This window comes from Lynx rufus, unplaced genomic scaffold (genome assembly GCF_022079265.1).
Source record: "Lynx rufus isolate CCGP_SWC_20201006 ecotype Redwood Valley unplaced genomic scaffold, mLynRuf1.p SCAF_22, whole genome shotgun sequence".
In the NCBI taxonomy this organism is placed as follows: Eukaryota; Metazoa; Chordata; class Mammalia; order Carnivora; family Felidae; genus Lynx; species Lynx rufus.
Window position 1 is genome coordinate 10,154,179 of NW_025814837.1, and position 26,221 is coordinate 10,180,399.

A 26,221-nucleotide genomic window follows, 5' to 3' on the forward strand; every position below is an offset into this window, starting at 1 on the left:
GATACTTACATGGTGTTGCTTATTCTGTAATGAATTCTGTAATGTCCTTTGTTTTAGCTTCATAAATTTGTAAGGTTGCTTTTTAGGATATTTACGATTTATGTGCTTAATACTTTGGTGATCTTTAAAGAAAATAACATTTGTAAAAGTAAGAAAATTGTAATAATTTCAAATTAGCTCTTTTCCAGGTAAATGAAAAATTGTATACAGATTAACTTCATGTGCATTGGCTGTGTATGGAGATTCTGATTTGTTCAATTTTTGTTTATTTTTGCCTTATTGACAATGAGATATCTCAGAAAGATGAGAAGGAATAAAAAAAATACTACAGTTTTGATTAAAAATTGACAACAAATACTGTTTGATTAAATACTGTCAGTAACTCATTATGATAGGTTCTAATGACTGAATACTCCAGTGGGAGTACATCATAGTTAAATACAGTTCTCATATAAAATGTTGACTTCTCTAAGTAAGTTTAAGGAGGGATTTAAATAACGTAAGCATTCCGAAATGTATATTATTTATTTTAAAATAAAAATTTAATCTTATGTTAATTAATACTTACTTTGGTAGCAGAGTCAGAATATTATTTACATTAGAATATTCTAAGTTCATGCCCCTAAATCTTAAATGACTCTTATTTCTTTTTGATAGAGTGAAGCAGGTGTTAAGGAATTCCATATAGTACAAGTATCGAGTAGTAGCAAACACTGGAAATTCCAGAAATCTGTAAATCTCTCTGAAAACAAAGGTTTGTGCTTTATTTTCCTTTTCATAGTAAATTTTCAAATCTTCATTGCTTGATTTTTTTTCAGAATAGTACTATAATACCAGAAGATTGTTGGTACCTTTTTTATAATTAACTTTTTTAAGCATTAAGTTGTGTTTTCATTAGTTCAAGTGACTGTGAATCAAATTACCTATCTTAATCTGTTCTTTCCCATCTTTTTATTCCCTTCCACATATTTCTATTTGCATTTTCTTTATTCAATTGGAAAATCAGTGCCTGTGTAGATGATCACTTTCAAAATTTCAAACAGTACAGAAACATATAGACTAGAATGTGGAAGGTTCTTTTTGTGTCCTTTGCCATTGGTAGGCTGTTTTTTCTGTGTATAACCATACCTCTGTAGTGACTGACTTTATACCCATATAACACTTAAAAGAATATACATACTTGTGGTATATATTGACAGATTGTTTTCCAGGATATTTCTGTCAGTTATCCTGGTAGTAATATGAGAATGCCAGTGCTTTTAAGAGTGGAGGGAAGCTGACAAAATATTTGCTCTTTCTGGAGAAAAATTGTACAGTATTATTTCAGAAGCTATAAAAATATTTAAACTCATACTTAGCCTTTCAGTAATCCTTATTTTTGGAATTTGTACAAAGGAATTAATTCAAAGCATAGGAAAATCTGTATACTGAGAGCAGGGCAGTTAATTGCAAAGTTGTGTTTAATAGGGAGAAATTCAGTGTGGCTCTAATGTAAATTATAACTCAGACTATTTTTTAGTCACTAAAATTTATTAACATTTTAAAAGTGTCTGTAATAGCAGGGAAATGCATCATAGCACAGTATGTGCATATAGCAATATTGATGTAAGTCATACATATGAAAAAATACTGAAAGGAAATGAAGAAATGATAGAATGGTAGTTTGTGGGCTCCCTGGTTCCCAGGTTCGGATCTTTTAAACTTTTATCTGTAATTTCACACACACACACACACACACACACACACACACACACGAATATAAAATGAGTATTATTTATTCACACACACACACACACACACACACACACAAGCACATGTGTGACCATGTATTTCAAGAAAGTTGAATTTCATCCTTTTTATGGGCTGAGTGAAATTTGCTTTATTGGCATGAAAACAAAGATGGTTTTCATTAAACATTATTTATAATTATGAATTATTTTCCAGTATTGTTAAGGAAGTCTGAATAATAAATTAGGTTTTACCATGTCAGAAGCTGAGAAGGATCTTTGAAATTTTTTCTTTCTTTTCTTTCTAGATGCCAAACTTGCCAGCAGGGAGAAGGGAAAATTTTGCTTCAAGGCAATACGATGTAAGGAAAAAGAAGGTAAATTCATTTTATTTTCAGACTTTCTTAATGGTATTTTATATTTGATGCCAACGATATGATTAGCTTGTTTTCCCCTGTTTTTTAGTTGCCACACAGTCCTCAGAAAAATACACCTTTGCAGATATCATCTTTGGAAATGAACAGGTATGAAAATAAGCACAATAGCATTTGATCTTCTGGATCAAAGTCACAGTTCTGGAATATCTATTTTGGCAAAACTATTGTTTTAGTAATCCTCAAAATCTTTAGTGGGTGAATATGTCAACATTGTTGGGTTTTGCAGCTTCCCTTCATGCTCTAAAACAGACCAGAAATACTATGTGGATTATGCCATTTTAGTTAGTTATTCAAAACTAAATTTCTTTTGAGGGTATCACAGGAAAAAAGTATAAACCTTGGTATTAAAGAAAGAAACCAGGTTATACAAGGGAACCAATTTATTAGGGAAAGTGGTTACAGTGGAACATAAAGATGATAATTCTCTGGATTTTGGTGTATCATATGGTTCTGAGACCAAAATAATAAGCTCTTTTGTAGTTTTAAATGTATTTTCCAAAACAGTAGTATTTCAAGTTAATTATTTGTAAGAATCACTTAGAGTAGGTTTTCAAACTTTCACAACATGTGGGGCTCTTGTTAAATGCAAATTCTATTTCAGTGGGACTAGGGTGGGACCTGAGATTCTAAATTGCTATAAGCTGGAGCATCTGGTTGGCACATTTGGTAGAACATGTGACTCTTGATTTGGGGGTTGTGAGTTCGTGCCCTGCATGGGGCATAGTTTACTTAATAAAAAATATGTATACTAAATTACTGTAAGCTCCTAGATGATGTTAAGGTTATTAGTCTCTTTTTTTTTTTTTTCAGACCCTATTTTTGATCTGAGAATTTTGTAAAAATGAAAATTTTGCTTTCCTGCCTCCAAAACTTTGATTCGTTATGTCTTGGGGGGAGTTTGGGAATATGCATTTTTTCCTTCCCTCCCTCCCTTCCTATTTATGTATTTTGAGAGAGGCACAGAGACAGGGACAATGTGAGTCAGGGAGGGGCAGAGAGGGAGAGAGAGAGAATCCTAAGCAGGTTCCACACTGTCAGCACAGAGTCCGATGTGGGGCTAGAACTCACAAACTGTGAGATCATGACCCAAGCTGAAATCAGAGAGTTGGAAGCTTAACCCCAGGAATATGCATTTTCAACCAGCTCTGCATATAATCTGACGAGGTGATGTGGTGATTTGCTTTGAGAAATGCTGGACCAAGGGTGTAAACTTCCACGTCGGCATGCCCTGGTACTGTTACCAACGTTACTGTTTGTGTTATTGTTTCTTCTTTGTGTTTTTTGATTTGATAATTCCAGACATTCTTATGCTTTTGTATTTCTCTTATCATTGGCCTTCATCTGACTCACTCTTTGTGGCTATCTTTTGACTATTTGAAGAAGCAGTTAAAAATATCTCAGAGTACCAAAAGCCCAGTAATTCCAAAACAAGTATACTTTTAGCAATGCCATGCCTCCTGAATGACTGAATTTAGGTTTCATGATTTCAGTTGTTTGTCCTTTTCACTTCTTTTTTAAATTTAAAATCCCTAGAGACATAATCAAGACCCTTAAATCATACTAAGTGTATAATTTTTATTGTATATATTAGCAAATAATTTTGTATAGGAGTACTGAAGAAAGTAAAAACAAAAAAGGACATTTTCCCTTTTGATGAATCTGGTTGAGTAAATAGAACTCCCCAAGCACTACAGATTAATGAGAAGACTATGGGGACAATTGCTTACCAGAAAATAGTTTATTCTTAAAGGGAAAATGTGTATATTTATTAATATTTAATAATTAACTTGAAACTTAGCATCTATATAATATAGCCTATAATGAAGGGAATCCTAAGTGTAGACAGTTTACTGTGAAACATAATATCCCATTAAAGGAAATCCTGTACTTCTGATTCCATTAAGAAGTTTTTAAAAAATTCTTTTCTCATGTTCTCTTCCTTCAAGTAGAAGAGCCACATTAAGACCAATTACTCACTTTGCATTCTGTTTCACTAGATGTTGTCTAGTATTCTAAGTATTCGAATGAGAACGATTTCTGTTATTTTAATAGCACAAAAAATATTACTTTTCAATAATTTATTTTTTATTCATTTTCTTAGAGCTACCCATCATCTTCCCTGGATACTTGGAAGGTCAAACCTAATGTCATGGCAGTGTAGATTAATTATTTTGAGGTAACAGCTTTAAGATTCAGGGTAATTTATACCAAATATTTTAGGTGTTTAAATGTTTTAGTGTGTTTTACAGCCTCCCTCTATTGACAGATTGACAAGAAATTTTTTAATAAGCATTTTGGTTATACAGAAATATATAGAGAAATATAAATTTTGGTAGGGTGTATTTAATTGAAAACATTTATGTAGATAAGTGATTTTCTTTTGACAGATAATAAGTTCAGCAAGTCCATGTGCAGACTTCTTTTATCGAAGCTTATCTTCTGAATTAAAGAAACCACAAGCCCAACCGTCCGTGCATACTGAAAAACAGTCATTAGAGGATGCTGTGAGATTGATTCAGAAGTGCAGTGAGGTGGATTTGAATATTGTCGTATTATGGAAGGTATGTGTTACTAAATTATTTCAGCAAGCCTGGCTTATGGATACTTGAGCCTTAAGCTAAAGAACAAATGTAAGCTGGTATTTGCATTTTTTCTGCTTAAATTTTTAGTTTCAATATTAAAGTTGTTTTATAATTTTATTTAGTAGTTCTATAATGACTTTTTTACTTAAAGAATTCAAATTAGATAGCTTTCTTCTTTGTTATTGTTACTTCTAAGTGGTACTGAGAATATTATAGATTTGTTAACCTCCATGAAAACAACTGTTATTATTAAATTCTTTATTATTGGCATTTTCAGAAACTGAAAATGGAAAAAAATAGCACTGTGAACCTTCAGGTACCCATTACTCAGACTCCATAGTCACTAATTTGTTGCTATTCATCTTTCATCTCTATTCCATTAGCCCCTCTCCTTTGTTTTCTTTTATTTTTACTTTCCTTTATTATTTGCTATAGTATTTTTTTTTTTTAGTGACATAATATTTTACGTGTAAATGCTCTGTATTCTAGCAGATGAAGACTTTCTTTAACATCTCCAAAATATTGTTATCTCATCCAACCAAATTAACAGTAATTCTTAATTATGATCTATTTGTTGGTCTGTTTTTGTTTTTTCCAGATTATTTTAAAATATTTTAATTTTTAAAAAATCATATCCAAATAAGATCCACACATGACAGAGCAAAATGAGATTGCTTAGGCATTAGTCTTCCTTAGAGTTACCTGTTATACAGAGCAGGCTTGTTTCGCACAGTGTACCCTCTGTATCTTAGAAATTTATAATTGTATATAAATTGTATACATTACACAGAATATATAATAAAATTATATATTACTTTTTAAAAAACAATTCTACAGTGAAATTAAGGATCTTGCCTAAGGATATTCACCTGAACTGTGTGGAAAGGTTTAATTTTGTGTTGTCTGATACAAGAGCTCTCTCACATAGAGGTATTTTCATAGTAGATGATCAATATATGTATTTTTAAATTGGTTCAGATATTCTAGACTATTATTTTTACTAAATCACACATTTTTAAATAAACTTTCTTGAAACTAAGCTGGCATAAGTTTTTTATTTTTTATTTTTTGCATGAGTTTTAATAAAACTGCTTAAACAAATTGGTACTTTTGTTGACTAGAGATGTTTAATATTTAAAAGGTCAGTTACACATTTTTAGCTTGAAATCAGATGTTCTTGGGGCTTAGAATCAAGAGGATTCTATTTTCAGGCTTAGCAGTATTTTCCTCTTAATGTAAACCAACCAGTCATTAAATATATACTATAACCGTGGCGTAATGTGGCTGTCACTCCACAGATTCCTGCCGTGTAACAGTTTGTAATATTACTGAGACAAGATTTTGAGTAATCTGTACTCTGTATTCATTGTCCACAGTAACTTTGGCTGGGGGTGAAAGTGTTACCTTTTAAAAAACAGCCCGGAATAAAATCCCACTACTAGTAGTACTGCTGATCACATGAAGAAGAAAACTAAGGTTGTGATGCTCCTTGGCTAGAAAATGGAAATTGGAATAGAATGAAGAATGGGATATGAAGTTGGTAGTGGCTCGTATTTGTGTTTATCACATACTCATTTGAGAAAGTGGTAGAGTTCCTTTAGTGAGGTCTCTAGATAATGCAGAAATGACACACTGAATGAAATGAAATTTGAAAAGTCATTTAAGCTGTGGAGGAGGAAACACAGGATGCCTAGGACTCTTTTAATAAAATATAATTCAGGAGAAAAACCGAGCTCAGACAACATCTTTGTGAAAAATAATTGGAAAAGAGGCACAGAAAAACTCAGCAGTTTTAACTAAGCATAAATGTTTGTTTTAAAAAGTGAAGCCTTTGTGCAGAAAGGAGAATGTTATTTATAGAATTAGACATGGCTAGGGGTGATTTTTGTTCGATCCCATGAGACCATTGGAAAAAACGTGACATGTCTTAGAACCTTGTATTCAACCTCTCAAAGGTCCACCCTGTCAGGTGTTTAAGTCCAGCATTTTGGGTTATGTATTGGTTCACACGAGCAGGTCCTGGGCTGTCCAATGCCTTAGTGCACTACTCCCAAGTTGGTCTGCAGATGACATGCTGTCACTGGTCATGGTAAAATGAGTACAAAAATTGAACATAAACATTTAGAAACTTCTATAGCATTTTGGCTGAGAAATTTTGTGTCTGTTGAATCTAATAGTAAAAAAATTGGGCTTGTTAAAAAATTTTTAAACCTTTGTATTTGCATAATGTGGCAGTAACAGCGTATCAGAGCCATTTACGTATTATATTTTCTCTGGGACAGAAGCGGTTCAAGAGGGAGATGAGTTATATGCTGGAACCAGTGTTTTGATATAGATGAAATTGGCCTTTTTTTTTTTTTAAGTATATGTACTTATGTTTAAGATATCTCCAAGGGTGTGACATTTCCACTTATAAGATTTATGACTGTTTTCACGATTATGTTCTTCTAGGTGATAAACCCTGTGGCATTTCAGAAGCATGTACGTTTTGCCTGTATTTTGGTAGTTCAATCACAAAAAGACTTGTGTTATAGCACTAGTTTCTTAAGAGCTCTAGAGAAAACTGAAAAAAGATTTTAAGATGTATCTTTCAAATATCCAGGCCCAACTGTATTATACTGAGGCAAACAGATTTTGACAGATTCTTTATTTATTGAATGAGTAAATAAAAGTAGAAATGCTGACACAGCCATCGTGTTGATAATTGATAAACAGCCATGATATTTCTACCTTCCATCAAATAATTGCATTCATTACTTTTGAGGTATTGCCAAGCAAGGTAACATTTTTGTGCTTTGTATGTCTTAGGCTTATGTAGTGGAAGATAGTAAGCAGCTAATTTTGGAAGGTCAGCATCATGTTATTCTTCGCACTATAGGAAAAGAAGCCTTTTCATGTCCTCAGAAACAGGTAATAGTAATGTTTGCTTTGGGTCTTCTTGTGAACTTGGGGTTTTTTGTTTGGTTGGTTTTTGGGTTTTTAAAGGGATCTGCTGGTATATGCAGGCTTTTATATTAAGATTTGAGTGAGGGGTTGGTGGCAGACGACTAATTAGAATGAGAAATGAACATAAATAAAATCATTAGCATCTTGTAAGAGTATTAGATACACTTGTGATCTTGAGGTTTCCTAATATTCTGTATTGAATCTAGAATTCATAGTTACAAAGAGAATTGATTTGCTTGAGAGGAAGGGAAACATGCCCTTGCCACTGCAGAACTCCAGAGGAGGCATATCGTGAAATGTAAAGGCCCCTGGAATTGTGCAGCAGCTGGGAATAGTATTTAATGTTTTCTCATTTCTCATAAAATACTATTTCATCTTACCAAAAAGTTCTTGTATATATGAACAAAATTTCCAGTAATTTGAACCATGACCTTGTATTGCATTTCTAAATAATGAATCTTAATTTCAAGCTTTCTTACATTATTTTTGCAAACTTATTTTGAAATAATTTTCAAACTTGCAGAAAAGCTGCAAGAATTGTGTAAAGAGTGACTCTCTTACACCTTTTACCAAGGTTCACCAGTGGTTAGCATTTCACCTTCTTTGCTTTATCATTCTTCCTCTGTTTATGTACACATTGATTTTTTTCTTAATTATTCTTAAGTAATTACTCTCAAGTAAATTTGCAGACATCCTTCTCCTCTGCCCCTATTTACTTCATTGAGTATTGCAATGAATAAGAATAATCTCTTAAATAGGGGTGCCTGGGTGATTCAGTCAGTTAAGTGTCCAATTTCAGCTCAGGTCATGATCTCACGGATGGGATGGTGGGTTTGAGCCCCGCATCAGGCTCTGTGCCGACAGCTCAGAGCCTGGAGCCTGCTTCGGATTCTGTGTCTCCTTCTCTCTCTGCCCTCCCCTGCTTGCACTCTGTCTCTCAAAAATAAACAAACATTTAAAAAAAAAAAAAATCCTCTCCCAAATCATAAAAAAAAAAAGAATAATCTTTCAAATAATCACAAAAACCATTATTAAATTCATGAAGTTTAACATTGATGCAGTACTCCTGTATAGTCCATATTCAAATGCCATCAGAGTTCTCCATTTTATCCTTGTAACAGTTTGTGTTTTCTTACCAGGATCCAGTCCAAGATCATACATTGCATTTACTTGTCCTGTTTCTCTAGTCTCCTTTAATTTGGGACAGTTTCTGAGCCTTCATTTGTCCTGTATCATATGATATCTTTGAAGAGCATGGGCAAGGGGCGCCTGGGTGGCGCAGTCGGTTAAGCGTCCGACTTCAGCCAGGTCACGATCTCGCGGTCCGTGAGTTCGAGCCCCGCGTCAGGCTCTGGGCTGATGGCTCAGAGCCTGGAGCCTGTTTCCGATTCTGTGTCTCCCTCTCTCTCTGCCCCTCCCCCGTTCATGCTCTGTCTCTCTCTGTCAAAAATAAATAAACGTTGAAAAAAAAAAAATTAAAAAAAAAAAAAAAAAAAAGAAGAGCATGGGCAAGTTATTTTAATGTAAAATAATACCTCTTTGGTTTTTTCTTGTTTCCTCAGGACTAGATTAAGGTTATACATTTTTGGCAGGGATACTACAGAAGTGATGTTATGTCCCTGCCAGTGAATTACATCAGAAAGCTCTTGATATTAATTTGTTTCATTATCAGTGATGGGTCACACTGATAAGGTCCACCTTATTTCTCTACAGTAAAGTTACTGTTGTTTCTAATAAGTAATTTGTGGAGAAATAATTTGGGCCTATGTAAATGTCTGATTTCTTGTTAAACCTAGTTCCACTAGTTTTAGCATCCACTGGTTGTTCTACAACTTGAATCAGTTTTTACTTTGATGATTACTAATGGTAATATTCCATTAGGTTTAATGAAGATATCAAATTTAACCCTGGATCTATTTCTTAATATAAGAAAATTGTTTTTTCCCCTTTGAAGTCCCAAGTTTTGGTTGTCTATGTTACAAACTTTTGATAATCTAGAATATCTCAAACATAGGCAGAATAAGTATTTAGAAAAGGAAGAAGTGATTTAAAAAAAATTTTTTTTAATGTTTGTTTATTTTTGACAGAGAGAGAGAGAGAGAGAGAGAGACAGAGCATGAGTGGGGGAGGGGCAGAGAGAGAGGGAGACACAAATCTAAAGCAGGCTCCAGGCTCTGAGCTGTCAGCACAGAGCCCGATGCGGGGCTTGAACTCACAGACCGTGAGATCATGACCTGAGCTGAAGTCAGATGCTCAACTGACTGAGCTACCCAGGTACCCCAGAAGTGATTTATATAAAATATGTTTGTATTCTTGGGGCCCCTGGGTGGTTCAGTCAGTTAAACATCAGACTTTGTCTCAGGTCATGATCTCTCAGTTCCTGAGTTTGAGCCCCACATCAGACTCTGTGCTGTTAATGCAGAGCCCATTTCAGATCCTCTGTCCCCCTCTCTTTCTGCCCCTCCCCTGCTCTCTCTCTCTCTCTCTCAAAAATAAATAAACATTTACAAAAAAAGTGATATTTTCATTTTATGTACCATGAATAGCATATCCTTTTTATTTCTCTGTATTTCACTTTTGAAATATTTTATATTCTCTTTATATGGTTAACTGAGCTTGGGACATAAAGCGGTTTCATCATACTGTGAATAATAGATTTGGAGCCCAAAAACTTTCAGATTGATGATCTAGTATAAATTACTTGCATAACTTAATGAACTTTAGCTTACTACTCACTTGTAAAACCAGGATAATAATTCTTTACACCTTGTCTGTCTTGTGGTAGAAATGTCATCAGGTAGAATCAGATCCTTATTATCAAACTGCTGCACAAATATTTAGTGCTGATTGTGAAAATACTTTTTGCTACTCTAAAGCTGGGAGAGGGGGAAACTCTTTTAAATATTCTCTTAGTAAATTAGCTTGGGCCTTTGGTATCCTTTTCATGGCTGTTGTTCATGTATTTTCCTCCTAATAAGTGACATATAGAAATTTATTTAGTATAACTTAGAAGTCTCAAATAATAGCTTATTTTTTGATGATTGGAATATATTAAAAAATACATTTTTTTTAACTTTCAATTGAAGTGTAAGATAAATACAGAACAGTTGAATAGCTCATTGAATTTCACAAATTGAAGAATACTCCAGTATAACCAGGACCCAGATAAAGAAATAGAACATAACCAGCACCCCAGAAATTCTGCTTCCGTTCTCTTCTTTCTTCCAGAGTAAACCTCTAGTCACTTTTCTCTGACTTATAAATCAAAAGCAAATTTAGGTCTTGCTTTTACAGCTATATAGATCAGGGATCAGCAAACTTTTTCCAAGAATAAGCAGATGGTAGGTAATATTTTAGGCTTTACTGGCCAGAAGGTCTTTGTCTTAATTACTCATCTCTGTTGATGAAGTCCAGAAGCAACCATATGACAGTATGTAAACAAATGGATATGGCTATGGGTCAATAAAACTTTCTTTCCAAAAAACAAACAAACAAAAAAAACCCAGGAGGCAGGCTGAATTTGGTCCATGGGCTGTAGTTTGCCCATCCCTGGTGTAGATCAATGTCCAGCTAGGCTAGCAAGAAATTAAAAATCAAAATTTTCCTGGATGGTAAAGGGAAATGGAGAAAAAATGGTTAAGAAAAAAATACCACTAGAAAGGGAACAATACTCTCTGTTTTCATTTAGATGATAATGGTATTGAAATGTTTACAGTATGCCTGACATTGGCTATATTGAGACTTTTACATGTGTGTTAACCTTCAGTTAATACAGATGAAGGATTACAATCTATAAAACACAGCAGTCTATTTTCAAAATGAAATTTTAAGGCAACTTTAGTTCTTTATTAAAACAGATGCTATACAATTGAATGTCTGTAGCTTAAGTACTAAGTAATAAGGAATTTTACTAGATGAGACCCACAACAGATTTTGAAATTATTATGAGACTTTTTTATAAATGAGGAAATTAAGTCTTAAGATATTAAATGCCTTATCCAAGATCACAGAGCTAATATGTGAAGTTGTTGGAATTCAAGTCTAACTCCAGCACATAATAAATAAGGAATGAATAAATGATTCTGATCCTAGATTCTTTTTTTTTTTTTTTTAAGTTTATTTATTTATTTTGAGAGAGAAAGGGAGAGAGCATGAGCAGGGGAGGGACAGAGAGAGGGAGAGACAGAATCCCAGGCAGGCTACACACTGTCCGTGCAGAGCCTGACATGGGGCTCCAACTCACAAACTGCGAGATCATGCATGACCTGAGCTGAGATCAAGAATCACACACTTAACCGACTGAGCCACCCAGGTGCCCCTGAGTCTAAATTCTTTATCCTAGATTATATCGCAGATGATTCTGTTGGTTTAAATAACAGCAGAAAGTATTGTTCATGCTTTCCCTTATCTCAGCTGGTTTTAACTACTTTTGTTTATGCTATATTTTAACAAGACAGTGTTTTTATTGTCATATGTATATTTTTTTCTTTTCTCAGGAACCACCAGAAATGGAACTATTAAAATTTTTCAGGCCAGAAAACACTACAGTTCCTTTAAGACCGTCAGTAGAGCAGCTTTCTAATCTCATTAAAACGAGTCTTCACTATCCAGAATCATTTAATCATCCATTTCATCAAAAAAGGTCTGAGGCTTATTTTTGTTAAAATTTTTCTACGTGTGCACACCCACGCAGAGACTCTTATTTATTTAAATGATAGCATTAACCCAAATATTGATGAAGAAATTTAGAATAATATTGAGTATCTGTAAAGTGCTCTTAAATATTTTACCCTTTACTCTGATTACTGTATGTTGCACCTGTGGTTAGAGATGGCTATTTGCCTTAGACACCTCAATTGCCAAAAGTTTCTGGTGGGCAAGTTTATCACTAAGTCAAAAACAAGGAAAAAATATGTTATTTGTTTTTGTGTTGGACACAAATTAATTGTAAGAAATGACTATAGTATATAGACTCATCAAACAGTTCAAGTTTTAATAGCATCATTTACTTAAGATTTACTAAGTCCCAAACTTCTTGGGGAATGATGTTCAGTTCAGTTGAACAATGAAGTTCAAACTGTGTGGGTCTACTTATACATGATCTTTTTTATTGTAAATGTGTTTTCTCTTAAGGGTTTTCTTAATATTTTCTTTTCTTCAGCTTTTATTATAAGAATATAGTATATAATTCATATACCATACAAAATATGCATTAATCGACAGTTTATGTTATTGGTAAGGCTTTGGGTCAACAGTAGGCTATTAGTAGTTAAGTGTTAAGGTAGTCAGAAGGTGTATATGATTTCCGATCGTGTGGGGGTTGGTACCCCTAACCCCTGTATTGTTCAAGGGGCATCTGTATTTGCAATTTTGGTAAGTAGGTTGATTATATAAACTTAAGGTTCTGTAAATAAAAAGTCCTAAATCAGATGACACTTCAAAAAGTTGCTGGTTTGCAGGTATAAAAACATGGAGAGAAGTCTATTAGAATCAGTCTATAAGTGAAAATTGAAGGTATGAATTTTGGTGAAGTCACCCTGGGTAGGGGTGGGGATGAGGTGGGATAGAACAAAAAGAACAGTGACCTGCAGAACAATGACATCTGAGAGAAAAGCTAAGGAAAAAGAAATCTGTGAAAAAGACCGGTTGAGAAGTAATTAGGAAGAAAAGATCAATGAGAAAGTGATATCTCAAAAGTTCAGTGAGAGAGAAATGGGTTAACTGTTTAAAATGCTGCAAAAATGTCAAATAGTAAAAGGATGAAAAGGTTACTTATTGGATCTGACAATGAGTGACTACAGTCATTTCCTCCCCGCCCCCCCCAAAATTAACACCCAAATAACCAAACTACCTGTATTCAGGAAATAAAATATTGCTAGCATCACAGAAGCCCGCTGGTACTCCCTCACAGTCACTACCCTGCCCCCCCCCCATATTGGTAGTCATTTCTTTGCTTCTTTTTATAATTTTCCCAACTAAGTTTATATGCATCTCTAATTTTGATTTTCATGGGGCATTTTTTGAACTTTATTATATAAGTGGAATTATACAGAGTATCTTCTTTTTATGTCCATCTGCTTTCATTTAATATTATGTTAGTAATTGTCAGCCACTGCATGAAGCTATAGCATTTTCATTGCCATATGAATATGTTTGAACGCACTGGAATAATTTACTCTCTTGATGGACTTTGGGATTATTTTCATATTTGAGCTATTTTGAATTCTGCTGTGAATAATCTTGTGTATAATCTCTCGGTTTATGTGAACTTGCCCAGCCCCCCTTATTTTTGCATACTTATCTAGGAATTTTTCCAAATAGTTTGACCATCTTGTACAACTCACCAGCAGTTCCCTTTGCTTCATATCTTTACCACCACTGTTGTCAGATTTTTAAAAATTTTAACCATTTAAATTATTGATAAAATTCTTTTTGTCCAGGTCTTAATGTTGCTCTAATATGCAGCTGTAGTTGAGGGGGAAGATGGTATGTTTTATCCCTATCAAGTCTGTCATGACTTCATGTACTTTCATGGGAAATTTGGATTCCCTGATGTTTCTTTCTTTTTTTTTTTTTTTTAATGTTTATTTACTTATTTTTGAGAGAGAGGAGGAGGGACAAAAAGGGAGAGGGAGAGAGGGAGAGAATCCCAAGCAGGCTCCACGCTGTCAGTGCAAAGCCTGATGCAGGGCCTGAACTCATGAACTGTGAGATCATGACCTGAGTCAAAACCAAGAGTCAGACACTTAATGACTGAGCCACCCAGGGCCCACCCCCCCCACCCCGCCCCGATGTTTCATTGTAACCCATTGTTCTACTTTATCAGACCTATCCTGCTTCATATCTTAGATTCCATGGTGTTTCTTTTTAACCGTAGCAGTTAAAACCTTGGCTGTGCTTTGGAGGTAAGGATATTTAGGAATTGTCCACATGATTCAATTGGAGTTAAAAAGCATCATAGAATCTGGGAATCTAGCATGGAATTATGTGAAGCAGGGCAGGTTTGATCAAACTAGAGTAGAGTGGTGGGTTAAAAATAAAACATCACAGAATTAAAACTGTACACAAAGTATGTGAAAACAAGGCAGGCTAGATAAGGATGAAATGTGGCAGTTTTTTCCAGCCCTTGCTGCCCATTAGAATTACCTGGGGAATTTTTAAAGATTCCAGTGCCAGTTAAATCAGAATCTCTGGGAGTAGGACCCAGGCATCTGTATAATTTAAATGTCCTCAGATGATACCAGCATGTACCTGTATCCATCACTGTTGCCACAGAAATGTTTCACAAGAAACCACTCCAGAATTTAGTTGCTTATAAGGCATTCTTATACTCATGGATCCGCAGATCAGCTTACCGTTTGGCTGCAGCTCACCTTCAAGCTGTGGTTGGTTGGGTTCATGTCTGCACCACATATATTTTGGGCTCAGTGCAATGGGCAGCAGCTACTTGGATATGTTCTTCTTATGGCATATCTCTGGAGTACAAAGGTGAGTTATACTGAGATAGCACATTTAAGGCTTTTGTTTGCGTCAAAGACATTAATATTCCATTGGCCAATTAGCCTCACCTTCACATCAACAAGAATGACTCCTAGTCCCACAGTGGGAAGTAAATAATGGCTAGGGGAGTAAATAATGAAGTGAGGGGAGTAAATAATGGCTAAACAGTAATTATAGTTACACCACAGCCACCTAGATGGACAAGCACTGGAGAAGCACTGATGTAGAGGGCCAGAGTGGTTGGTCATCCTTACAAAACTAAGAATAGAAGTGTACTTGAGTGAGAGAGCTGGAGAAATGGGAGATGGTTGTCAGAGAGTAGAGTGACAGTATTATTTCAGAGGTAGCTATTTTAGGTGACTAAAAAAAAATTACAATATGGTTAAGGAAGGTAGATGGATGAGTTTTGAATAGTACTGATGGTTATGGAGGTGGTATGAATTTGGGAAGGTGTTGAATGAGTTATCTACTTAATAAAGTTGTCAGGATTGAAAAGAAGAAAGCAAATTCCTGCTGCAGCTTTTAACAGAAGCCAATAGATGATCTGGAAGAGAAGCCTTCGAGCAGTGTCTCTCACGTAGGTGGTATGCCTCTGCTTCCCAGACGTGTAAGATGAATGGGAGGTGGGAGGTCAAGCAGATGGTTCCCTCATCTTTACCTCAGATATTTCAAAATACTCATCCTTTCTCCCTCCCCCAAAGAATCTGCTGTACTGAGTTACTATTTTTGGTTTTAGTATTTTAGTATGAGGACATAAAAAAAGATGAAAAACCATGGAGTAATATGACCAAAAAATGGATGTTTTGACAGAAGGGGTAGGAGGAAGAAATCATCAAGAAGTGGCATTGAGAACTACATTAATGATACATTCTGACCCGAGATATGGAAGCTGTTGGAAGAAACACAGCATCTAATGTTGAGAGGACTGTAGAGGAAGCCGTGTATTCAGCCAAATTTCAGTTAAAGCAAGATATAGAAACATAGAGATTAAGGGTCTAGGGGAGTGTTCTTAATGTAACATAGAAATGTGGGAGGGAATGCGACAGCAGGAGGTTTGGTTATGGCAGTAGCACACGGATCATACAGGAACAAGAATATGAGGAAGAATATTTGACCAGAGATAACAGAGGTGAAACACTGGGTTTAGCTGCCATAGTTTTCAAAATAAGAAGTCACATTAGACATTGTTTATGGAGCTTTTGAGCATTATTTTCAGCACTTAGCATATTTGATCTCACCTAATCATCATAACAAACCCAAGAGGTAGGTACAATTATTGTTCCTAGTTTGCAGTTGAGAAAACTGAGGTACAGAGTTATTGAGTAGATATTTGAACCTTAGTCAAACTGTAGTATGCTTTTATTAATGCTAAATTTGGTGGTGGGGGGATAGTTGTCAGCAGTTTGGTCTCTAGGGACTGTTTGTGCCTCATCAGATTAGCATTTTTCAAAGACTATTAGTATAAAGTGTTTTTTTTTTTTTTAATTAATTTTGAGAGAAAGGGAGCAGGGAGAGGGGCAGAGAGAGAGAGGAGAGAGAGAATTCGAAGCAGGCTCTGCATGAGAGATACCATGAGATCTGACCTGAGCTGAACTCAAGAGTTGGACACTTGGGGCGCCTGGGTGGCTCAGTCGGTTGAGCGTCCGACTTCAACTCAGGTCATGATCTCACAGCTCATGAGTTCGAGCCCCGCATCAGGTTCTGTGCTGACAGCTCAGAGCCTGGAGCCTGCTTCGGATTCTGTGCCTCCCTCTCTCTCTGCCCAACCCCAGCCCACTTGCATTCTGCATTTGTCTCTCTAAAAAATAAACATTAAAAAAAAAAAAAAAGAGTTGGACACTTAACCAACTGAGCCACCCAGGCACACCTAGTTTTTACTATCTCTTTATTCTTTGTGTTTATAGAATAAAATATTAATACTAGTATGTAAGCAGGCTTCATTTGTGCCCAGGTTATGTCCGTTTATTATATTCTTGATTTGAACATACACCAGTCTATTCATATATCCTCTTCTGTCACTGCCTGTCCTTTCTGTGCTTAGTAATGCTTTAGTAATTTATTAATTCTAAAGTGATAGGAGAAACTGGGTTACCTGAGAAAATGTGTCCACTTAAAAAGGCTTTCCTCATAATTTGTTCTATAGAAAGAACTTTCATATTCTCTGTAACACAATGGCTTTTATGCAAATTTGGTAGAAAAGCAAATGTCAATCTAGTCCAAGTTCCCAAAATAAAGTAAATTTCAAGAAACATAAAAAGAACAGGATTAGTTGTTGGGATTTTCATGATTTATTTTTTTCTTCATTGATCTGAGTTTTACTTTGTTTTTCATTTTGAGAAATAACCACTTAGAAACACTTGGGTGTTTTTTTTGTTTTGTTTTGTTTTTTTTTTTGTTTTGTTTTTTTAGTAGTAGCTATAATAAATGGAAATAAGATGGTTTTGTGGATGTATATATTCTGGGATTTAGTATGCAAGTATTGTAGTAACAGGTTTTTCTTATATACACAAATAATTTGTCTGGAGTGATTTTGGAACTCAGTTTTTTTCCCTACTTGAATCTAATTAGTTTTAAGGAGATTGTTAGGTATTCTTAAGTGTTATTTTCAAGATAGCTGATTTAAAAAAGAAAATACACAGCTTAACCTTTTTCATTTTTCTTCCACAGCCTTTGTTTAGTACCAGTCACCCTTTTACTTTCCAATTGTTCTAAGGCTGATGTTGATGTAATAGTTGATCTTCGGCATAAAACAACAAGGTAAAGATGTATTTAGTGCAAGATTGTTTTGTGGCTTAAGATTGATTTGAGAACAATTTAATTATGGATATAATTACCTAATGTGGATAGAGAAAGTTTATTCAGGCGTGCCCTGGGTGTTTGGTTTTACAGAAATGTTACAGAAGACTTACAGAGGGTTGTCTCAGCATTACAAATAGTGATAAAATAACAAGCAGTTTCCAAAAGCAGCGAATTGTTTTGATTGGAGACAGAATTTTTCAGAAAAGTTTGTTGGTGATAAAAAACTCTAAAATTGAATATCAGCAAGTTTGTGATAGAAGTGTTTTTAAGGTTTTTTATTTTGTGCGTGTATGATTGTAAAATAATACCCCAAAAATACAGGTACATACTTCCATATCTGATACCTCAAGGCTAGATGCTTTTTGGAATTCAGAAATTTTTGGATTTTTGGAAAAGTAATATGAAATGTGAATGGATTACTACTGTATAAACACTCCAAATGGATCTGGGGCAGCTGTATGGAATCCAGACATGTCCTATGTACGATTATGTGTGTCATAAATTAATGCCTTATTGGTAGATACTGGGTTCCATTTTTCAGCATTATAAATGGTTTCAGTATTATAAGCATTCCTGTATATGATTTTTTTTTTAGGTACAGATAACCAATTGGTTAAAAGCTGAGGTTTGAAATCAGGTTCCATTATTTCCCACCTGCTGTTGTGAGCATTAAATGCAATAATGCTTGTGCCTACAACATAGTAACTATTAATAAATGTTGACTATTAGAGCAATAGTAATACTAGCTGTTGTCATTGTTGTTATTAAGAAACAGTTGGCTTCATGAAAAAGTTTCTAGAAGTAGAATTGCTAGATGAAAGTGATGTGTTACTGAGACTTGGGGAAAATTTTTATAAAACCCTTCAACTTACCATTTTCCTTCTCCCACATAGTCCAGAAGCATTGGAAATCCATGGATCATTTACATGGCTTGGACAAACACAATATAAACTTCAGCTTAAAAGCCAGGAGATTCACAGTTTGCAGCTGAAGGCATGCTTTGTCCATACAGGTGTTTATAACCTTGGAACACCTAGGGTATTTGCCAAGTTATCGGACCAAGTTACAGTGTTTGAAACGAGTCAGCAGAACTCCATGCCTGCCCTGATCATCATCAATAATGTGTGATGACTTGCAAATTTGTACTGAAATCCACAAGAATCAGTTTTATTTTACTGAATGGGTTTTAACAGCAGTATTTGTTATACCTAACTTGTTATGGAGGTTGGTGTCGGGTCACTGCAAAATACTTTTGACTTGTCAATCTGTTGATGCAAAGCACGTTGGACTGAGAATACTCATATTCTTTTTTTGTATTTCTTTAAACCCTGGTAATAATTTACATGCTCATAATACGGAATTTCAACATAGCCACGCACCTTATTAAGCCCTGTCTTAAAATCCAGTGTCTAAGTCTGCTGTTACAACATATTGATGGTATATGAATATTACCAGATGATTTTGAGGAAGGAAAGGCCTTGTTGGTGATACTCCTGTTAAGCCATTAGTCTATAAATTCCAGCTTTACTGTGAAGTTCTATAGAGTGTTAAATACGGATTTTCCTGTCTTGCTTCACACAATTCTCTAAAATACATTTTGAACTTTGGTTATAGAGTCTTCATACTTCAGTATCTGGTGGTTCCTATGGCTTATACATAACTTTGTAAAAAGAAAAAAATTTTTTCTGATGCTTTGAATATAGTTTTGAAGGGAGTTTGACTTTTTTTTCCTCATTCATCTCAGTATAGGGTGCACTATTTCACAATATGAGATTTTTTGTCATTTAAATTATCATATTCTTTATTATGTAACTTTAACATTTGAGTTGATCTGTTTAAAATATGAATCTCAAGTTAATTAAAAATAAGCTTTTCAAAAATGTATTATATTTATAACAAATGTAAATAGAATAAAGACATGCTATTCACTGTATAGATTTATTAGATGCCTTTTTTTAATTCTGAGGACATAATATAGTCTTTATTTAAAATGAATGCTAACCATATTAATTATAGCAGGACAAACTAGTTTCCTGAGAAAGCCTTGTTTCCAAACATGAAGTACAAGGCTTTGTTCCAGTAGTCCTTGGTGGCCATGTTTACATGAGCAAACAAATTTTGTCTGTAAATATGTCATGTCTGACACCCAGTTACAAATTTGGAGAATTCTTTAATATCCTGGGAGAAAGGAAGATCATGCCTACTGAACTATTGAAAATAACCACATTGCAGACTCTGATGCTGGGTATGGTAGACGAGGTGATTAGCCTTCCTGCTGAAGAAAAGTAGACTCTAGACAAAAGAAGAAAACCTCTTACAAAAAACAAAGTGTTAACAGTATAGTCAGTTATTAGTGGACCAAAATCTAGAAGAAAGTCTAGAGGGGAGAGACCAACATTTGAGGCTACTTTGCCTTGGGAGTGTTTATCTACTTAGGAAGAAGCAGCCGATGCACAGAGCCTTATGTTTGACATATTTTGAAACAAATACAGGTCAGGAGAAATCATCGGAACTTCTGAAGCAAGGAGACAGTATTTGGAAAATAGGCACAAGAAACTAAGGGACCTACTGGGTTCAGTGAGAAAATTTTATGTTTATCTGGAGTCCCAGAAGGAGGAGAGAGAGGGTAGGGCAGAAGTGGTATTTGAAGAGAATCTCTGAGAATTTTCCAAGATGAACACCAAATTACAGATTCAAGTGGTTTAGTAAATCCCAAACAACAGAAATATAAAGAAGCCTATATCTGGATGCCACGTAGTGAAAATGCTGGGAATTAAAGAAAAGGGGAATACAATCTTGAATACAGAAGACAATTGGTAGCATAACTGATAGCATACCTTGGAATAAAAATAATGGAAATCAGAAAAAGGGGGGGGGGGTATCTTCAAAGGGCTGAAAGAAACTAACTGCTAAGCCAGAATTTAAACTCAGCAAGAATACTTTCAAGAATGGAAATGAAACATATTTTAAGACAAAACCAGAGAGTTTATTTCCAGGTGGCCCTAGGATAATGATGTCTACCTAAATCTTCACCTTTCCCTTCATTCTGCAATTAAGTATACAAATCAAGAAGAGCAAGTGAAGCCGCACCCAACTCCTACCTTTAGCATAACTAGACAGAGAATACTGCTAATTTGAAATTATCTGTACATGGAGAATCTAGCACTGAACTGCAGCAAACTGTCTCAAGCATCTACTACAAGCCTTTGTAGAGAGTGGAGGTGGGGAAGACAGGAATCCAGAAGGAACTGTGGAAAGGAGCCAAGAGAACACAGGGGTTAAGGGCCAGCTGAAGTCACTCTCAAACAACGTCTACCCTCACTGCAAAAGTACTCAGCAAGAGGGGCACCTGGGTGGCTCAGGCGGTTAAGTGTCCGACTTCGGCTCAGGTCGTGATCTCACAGTTCTTGCGTTTGAGCCACGCGTCAGGCTCTGTGCAGACAGCCTGGAGCCTGCTTGAGGTTCTGTATCTCCCTCTTTCTCTGCCCCTCCCCTGCTCACGCACTGTCTCTCTCAAAAATAAACGTTAAAAAATTTTTTTTTAAGTACTCAACAGTTGATCTGGCAGATGGAGCTCTGATGACAGGCTTTGCAGTGGGGCCTCTTAGGAGCAGCAAGAAACAGGGTCCATTCATCAGGCAGCTAAGGAAACGGGAATAACCTTATCAGTTGGCTACTTAGAGTATTGAGTATTATGAGGCTTGTGCAGCTCAAAGAACTTACAATCTCAACAGAAATTTTTTCATAAGTTTCACGCCCTTAGGCCTGATTTCCAGAAGACTCCATTAAAATGCAAATAACCTGTGGGTGCCGTAATAACCAAATCGGTAAGATTCGTCAGGCTGCTTGTAAGAGCAGGTCTCGGCTCCTGGTGGCATGGGACACAGGAACAGTGCCTAGAAGGAAGGTGAGGAGTGCTGGTGGGAGGTGCAGGGGTGGGGGCGGGGATTGGAGGAGCCAAAGAGAAACTTGATCCATCTCATGCTTTTGCTAGGGCCAGCGCTGTTTGATAATATCCCATTGCTTGTTTCCAGGGTTATTGGGCTGTAGTTTTGGGCCTCAGAAGAGTTTGCATGTCCTGTGTTTCCCCCCTCCTCCCCAGGTTTCTGTTTTGATCTTTAAGCTGTGATAGAAGTCAGCTTTACTAACCAACAGTTTGCACTTCCTTAGCTGTTGAATTATGCTCTACTTGGTGGGAGGAAGGGGCACATCTGAGAATTAGATGCTTTTGTGAAAGGCACCCCCCTCCCCAGTTCGTTTTTTGCATTTGAATGGTATGTGTTAGTTCAGCAAACATTTCAGGAGGATTATTTCAAGGCTATTATCTGTTGATTAGAAAGTCTGGTTTCAAAATAACTTACTAACCAGAGGAGAGGCTCATTTGACTGGGACCGGCAACTCCCAGAATTTTACCACAAAACCCTGATACACTCAGTAAAGGAAGAGGAGGAGCTCTTTCCAAGGCTGGCCTCTGTAATTGAAGGAGGACGGGCTGTGGTGTGGGCCAGAGGGAGCCAGGCTCAGCCAAGTCTGAAGCAGGTGGAACCTCAGCCCCTGTGCTTTCGGCGGTTGCCACAGTTTATTCTAGTATGTATCCCAGCAACCTTCTAGGGGGAACTGCACAAAAGTGAGGAGAGATCAAAATACCTCATTTTCCAGATTCAAGGACTTTGAAGATTCAAAACCTGGCCACAGAGCAATTTCTGTTAGGGTTGCATGGGGGGCGCCTGGGTGGCTTAGTCAGTCGAGCACCTGGCTCTTCATTTAGGCTCAGGTCAAGATCCCAGGGTTGTAGGATCAAGCCACATGTTGGGTTCCGTGCGGAATGTGAAGCCTGCTTGAGATTCTCTCTCTCCTGCCCCTCTCCAGTCGAGCACATGCTCCCTCTCAAAACAAAACAAAGCACTTCTGGGTCTTAGGCTACTGCTCATCTGTTCCTGACTCTGCATTCAATGTCGTCTTGCTCTGGTGAAGTTTGAAATTATCCATAGTGGGAATATTTACCCCAGGGGCATCAGATGCTACACATTAGTACTTGATGTATTGATGTTTGCTGTTTAGTTCTCAGAGAACAATGGGGAATATAATAATGTAGGTTAAAAGTGTTGCTTTCAGGTAGCTGTTACATTATGAATAGCACAAATATTTGAGGAAATATCCCTCCAGAATCTGAAAATCCCTCCAGATCAGCAAAGAAGTTGCTCATGTCATTGATGAACAGCATCAGGTGAGGACCCGGCATGGCATGTCTTTTCACTTTCCTCTTCCTCAACGTAAACAAAAATATCCATCAACACTCATATTGGAATTATTTGTTGATTGCAACATAAGTTGGTTGTGTAAGAGTTTGGCAAAACTCAACAAAAGCCTTCTGTGAGGATCAGTGAGCTATATAGAATTTATAATACAGAATATTACATATTTTATTATTTGTAAATTGTGCTGCAAAGACTTGATATCTGCTTAGAAACTTTTTTCCTGTAAGTTGATAAACATTTACCAGCAGACCTCTGGGTATGGGCATAGACATAAAAAAGTTCTATATTGTAGTTAGCCAAGAGCTAAGGTGTCTTATGGAATATTCCAGACTTTAGGACTCAATAGGGCAACAGTTCTCAAAGTGTATGGGCATAATCATTGGTCACTACTAAAAGTGGAATTCCATACACTACTTCCCTAGAAATCGATGGTCTACCTGCCTAGACCAATTTTGTTGGTTTGGTTTGAGTGTGGAATCTTGTTTTTGTTGTTGAGGTTTGTTTATTGTTTTTAAATCTTGTGGTTTTGGGCACGTGGGTGGCTCAGTCAGTTAAGCATCTGCTCAGGTCATGATCTCAACAGTTTATGAGTTTGAACCCCACATTGGGCTCTGGCTGACAGCTCAGAGCCTTGGAGCCTGCTTCAGATTCTGTGTCTCCCTCTCTCTCTGCCCCTCCCCTGTTCTCTCTCTGTGTCTCTCTCAAAAATAAACATTAAAAAATTTTTTTTTAATCTTGTGGTTTTTAACAAGTCCTGAAGCTAATGAGGGAGCCTGTCCACCACACTTTAGGAAACATTGCCTTAGGGAGCCTGCAAAGCACTGTTTTTTTATCAAGTTTGTTTCTATCTAATTTTTAGTCACATCATAGAAATATTATTCTTTAAAAGTTCTAGGTGGCTAGGCCAGTTGTCTTAACCATAAGCCCCTAAAATATGGCAAATTGTTCAAAGATTAGTTTTCTACTTAAGGATATTGAAATAAAAATTCAGTTTACAATAGCTCTTATGCTCAATTAAAGTAAACAATTAGGCTGTGGTTGATGTTCAATCCCAGCTTGCCTGTCAACTTTACTATTTCTTGGCCATTGATCATCCATAACTATTAACTCTTAGTAGCTTTTGATGTTGTCAGTTTTGCCATTCACAAATACTAGGCATAGATTAGATGAGAGCTATAAATAAGATGGCCACATGGGTTTTCACTGCAAATGAGGTATTTTGAGAGTGAAAGGGGGCGCTGTTAATTTCAGTGGGACAAACAGGCATAAACTGGGTCTGTTGCAGGCTCACTGGGATGTGTGTTCATATCAGCCTCAGCTTTCCTTCCTCTCAGGTTATTTGCTGGTTGACATGTTACAGTGAATTCTGCTACACATAAGTACTGCAATTCACAAAGCAGCCATAAAGACTCCTTCCTAGATGCTGGAGAAGTTCTAGCTCCCTGCATTTTGGCAGCAATGTTTACTCAATTCTTGGGGTACCTGGGTGGCTCAGTCGGTTGGGCCTCTGACTTCAGCTCAGGTCATGATCTCTTTGGTCAGTAAGTTCGAGCCCCACGTTGGGCTCTGTGCTGACAGCTCAGAGCCTGGAGCCTGCAGATTCTGTGTCTCCCTGGCCCTCTGCCCCTCCCCCACTCACGCCTAGTCTCTCAAAAGTTAATAAATGTTAAAAAAAAAAAATTAAAATGTTTACTCAATTCAGATGTGATGGTGAGTGGCAAAGATTCAGCTAATCTTCAGATTGGAATCAAGTGACAGAATTTCTTGATACTTAGTGGCCAGAACCAGGACTGAATTTTAGCCCTCCAAGGGGTATAGGCTACTGGCCTATCTAGTTCCTTAAACCGTCTTCATGTAAGCATGGAGGACCTTGTAGAATATCTCTGGCCAATATGCATATCTTGAACACCACTTATATCAATCACCTTACGTTGATTAAACTCAACTAGTACTAAGTGAGATAACTGATATTTGAAAGGTTTTGGTAGACATTTTTGGATTACGGACTGAGGAGATATTTTCAATGGCTAAATAACCATTCCTGGGTTAGGTACTTCAAGTGTTTTTAACTACTCCTAGGTGGTTAAAACGAACTTAATTTATATATCCCCCTGTGTTGGTGAACTATTTTATTTTTTTTTAATTTTTTAAATGTTTTTATTTATTTTTGAGACAGAGAGAGACAGAGCATGAGCAGGGGAGGGGCAGAGAGAGAGGGAGACACAGAATCTGAAGCAGGCTCCAGGTTCTGAGCTGTCAGCACAGAGCCCGAGGCGGGGCTTGAACCCACGGACCGGGAGATATGACCTGAGCCGAAGTCGTTCGCTTAACCGACTGAGCCACCCAGGCGCCCCGTTGGTGAACTATTTTAAAGTAAATTACACTCAATATAACATTTAATTATAACTTAAGAAATGAGTACAGATGCACCAAGATGGAATATTTCCTCTTAGACTGATAAGAACTGTAATAAGACTTAATGCTTTAAGCAGAATATTATAAAATAGTATTTCCCAAGATGTTTTTCACTGAATAGGATGTTAATAGGTATTAGATGAAAAAAGAGTTCCCTGACTGAACAAATTAGGGAATGAGGGAATTAAAATTAGAGGTTTCTTTACTGCTCATGTGCATTCACGGGGGTTTCCCAGACATTTTCGACCAGGGACCAGCCCTTCCTCGCCAAGCGTTTTTCAGAGCTAGTGATAACGCTTACAGACCAGAGATCAGCAAACTTTTTCTGTCCAGTAGCAGACAGTAAGCCTTTCGTGTGTTCGGGATCATACAGTCTCTGGCTGTCAAACATGGGATGTAAATGAAAAGGTGTGGCTATTTTTGTAAACAAACACCTGTTTCTGTAAGTAAAGTTTTATTAGTTTTGACACTGAGTGATATCATCAGTATATTTTGGGAACCTGGACAAGACCAGAGAATAAAGGAGGAGAAAGGGGAAACGACAAAGCGTAGTGAGA

The 26,221-nt window shown here is 36.4% G+C and overlaps 1 protein-coding gene across 2 annotated transcripts in view; it reads left to right on the forward strand.

The window, feature by feature from the left end:
- TRAPPC8 (trafficking protein particle complex subunit 8) overlaps positions 1 to 20,835 on the forward strand; it is an 84,016-nt gene extending 63,181 nt beyond the window's left edge. For both annotated transcript variants that reach the window (XM_047086937.1, XM_047086938.1), the window contains exons 22-29: positions 658 to 754; positions 2,036 to 2,104; positions 2,193 to 2,251; positions 4,552 to 4,725; positions 7,555 to 7,656; positions 12,189 to 12,334; positions 17,860 to 17,949; positions 18,885 to 20,835. In XM_047086937.1, the coding sequence (XP_046942893.1) occupies positions 658 to 754; positions 2,036 to 2,104; positions 2,193 to 2,251; positions 4,552 to 4,725; positions 7,555 to 7,656; positions 12,189 to 12,334; positions 17,860 to 17,949; positions 18,885 to 19,119 (972 nt within the window). In that variant the 3' untranslated portion in view covers positions 19,120 to 20,835. The remainder of the gene's footprint in view (positions 1 to 657; positions 755 to 2,035; positions 2,105 to 2,192; positions 2,252 to 4,551; positions 4,726 to 7,554; positions 7,657 to 12,188; positions 12,335 to 17,859; positions 17,950 to 18,884) is intronic.
- The last annotated feature ends 5,386 nt before the right edge of the window (positions 20,836 to 26,221 follow it).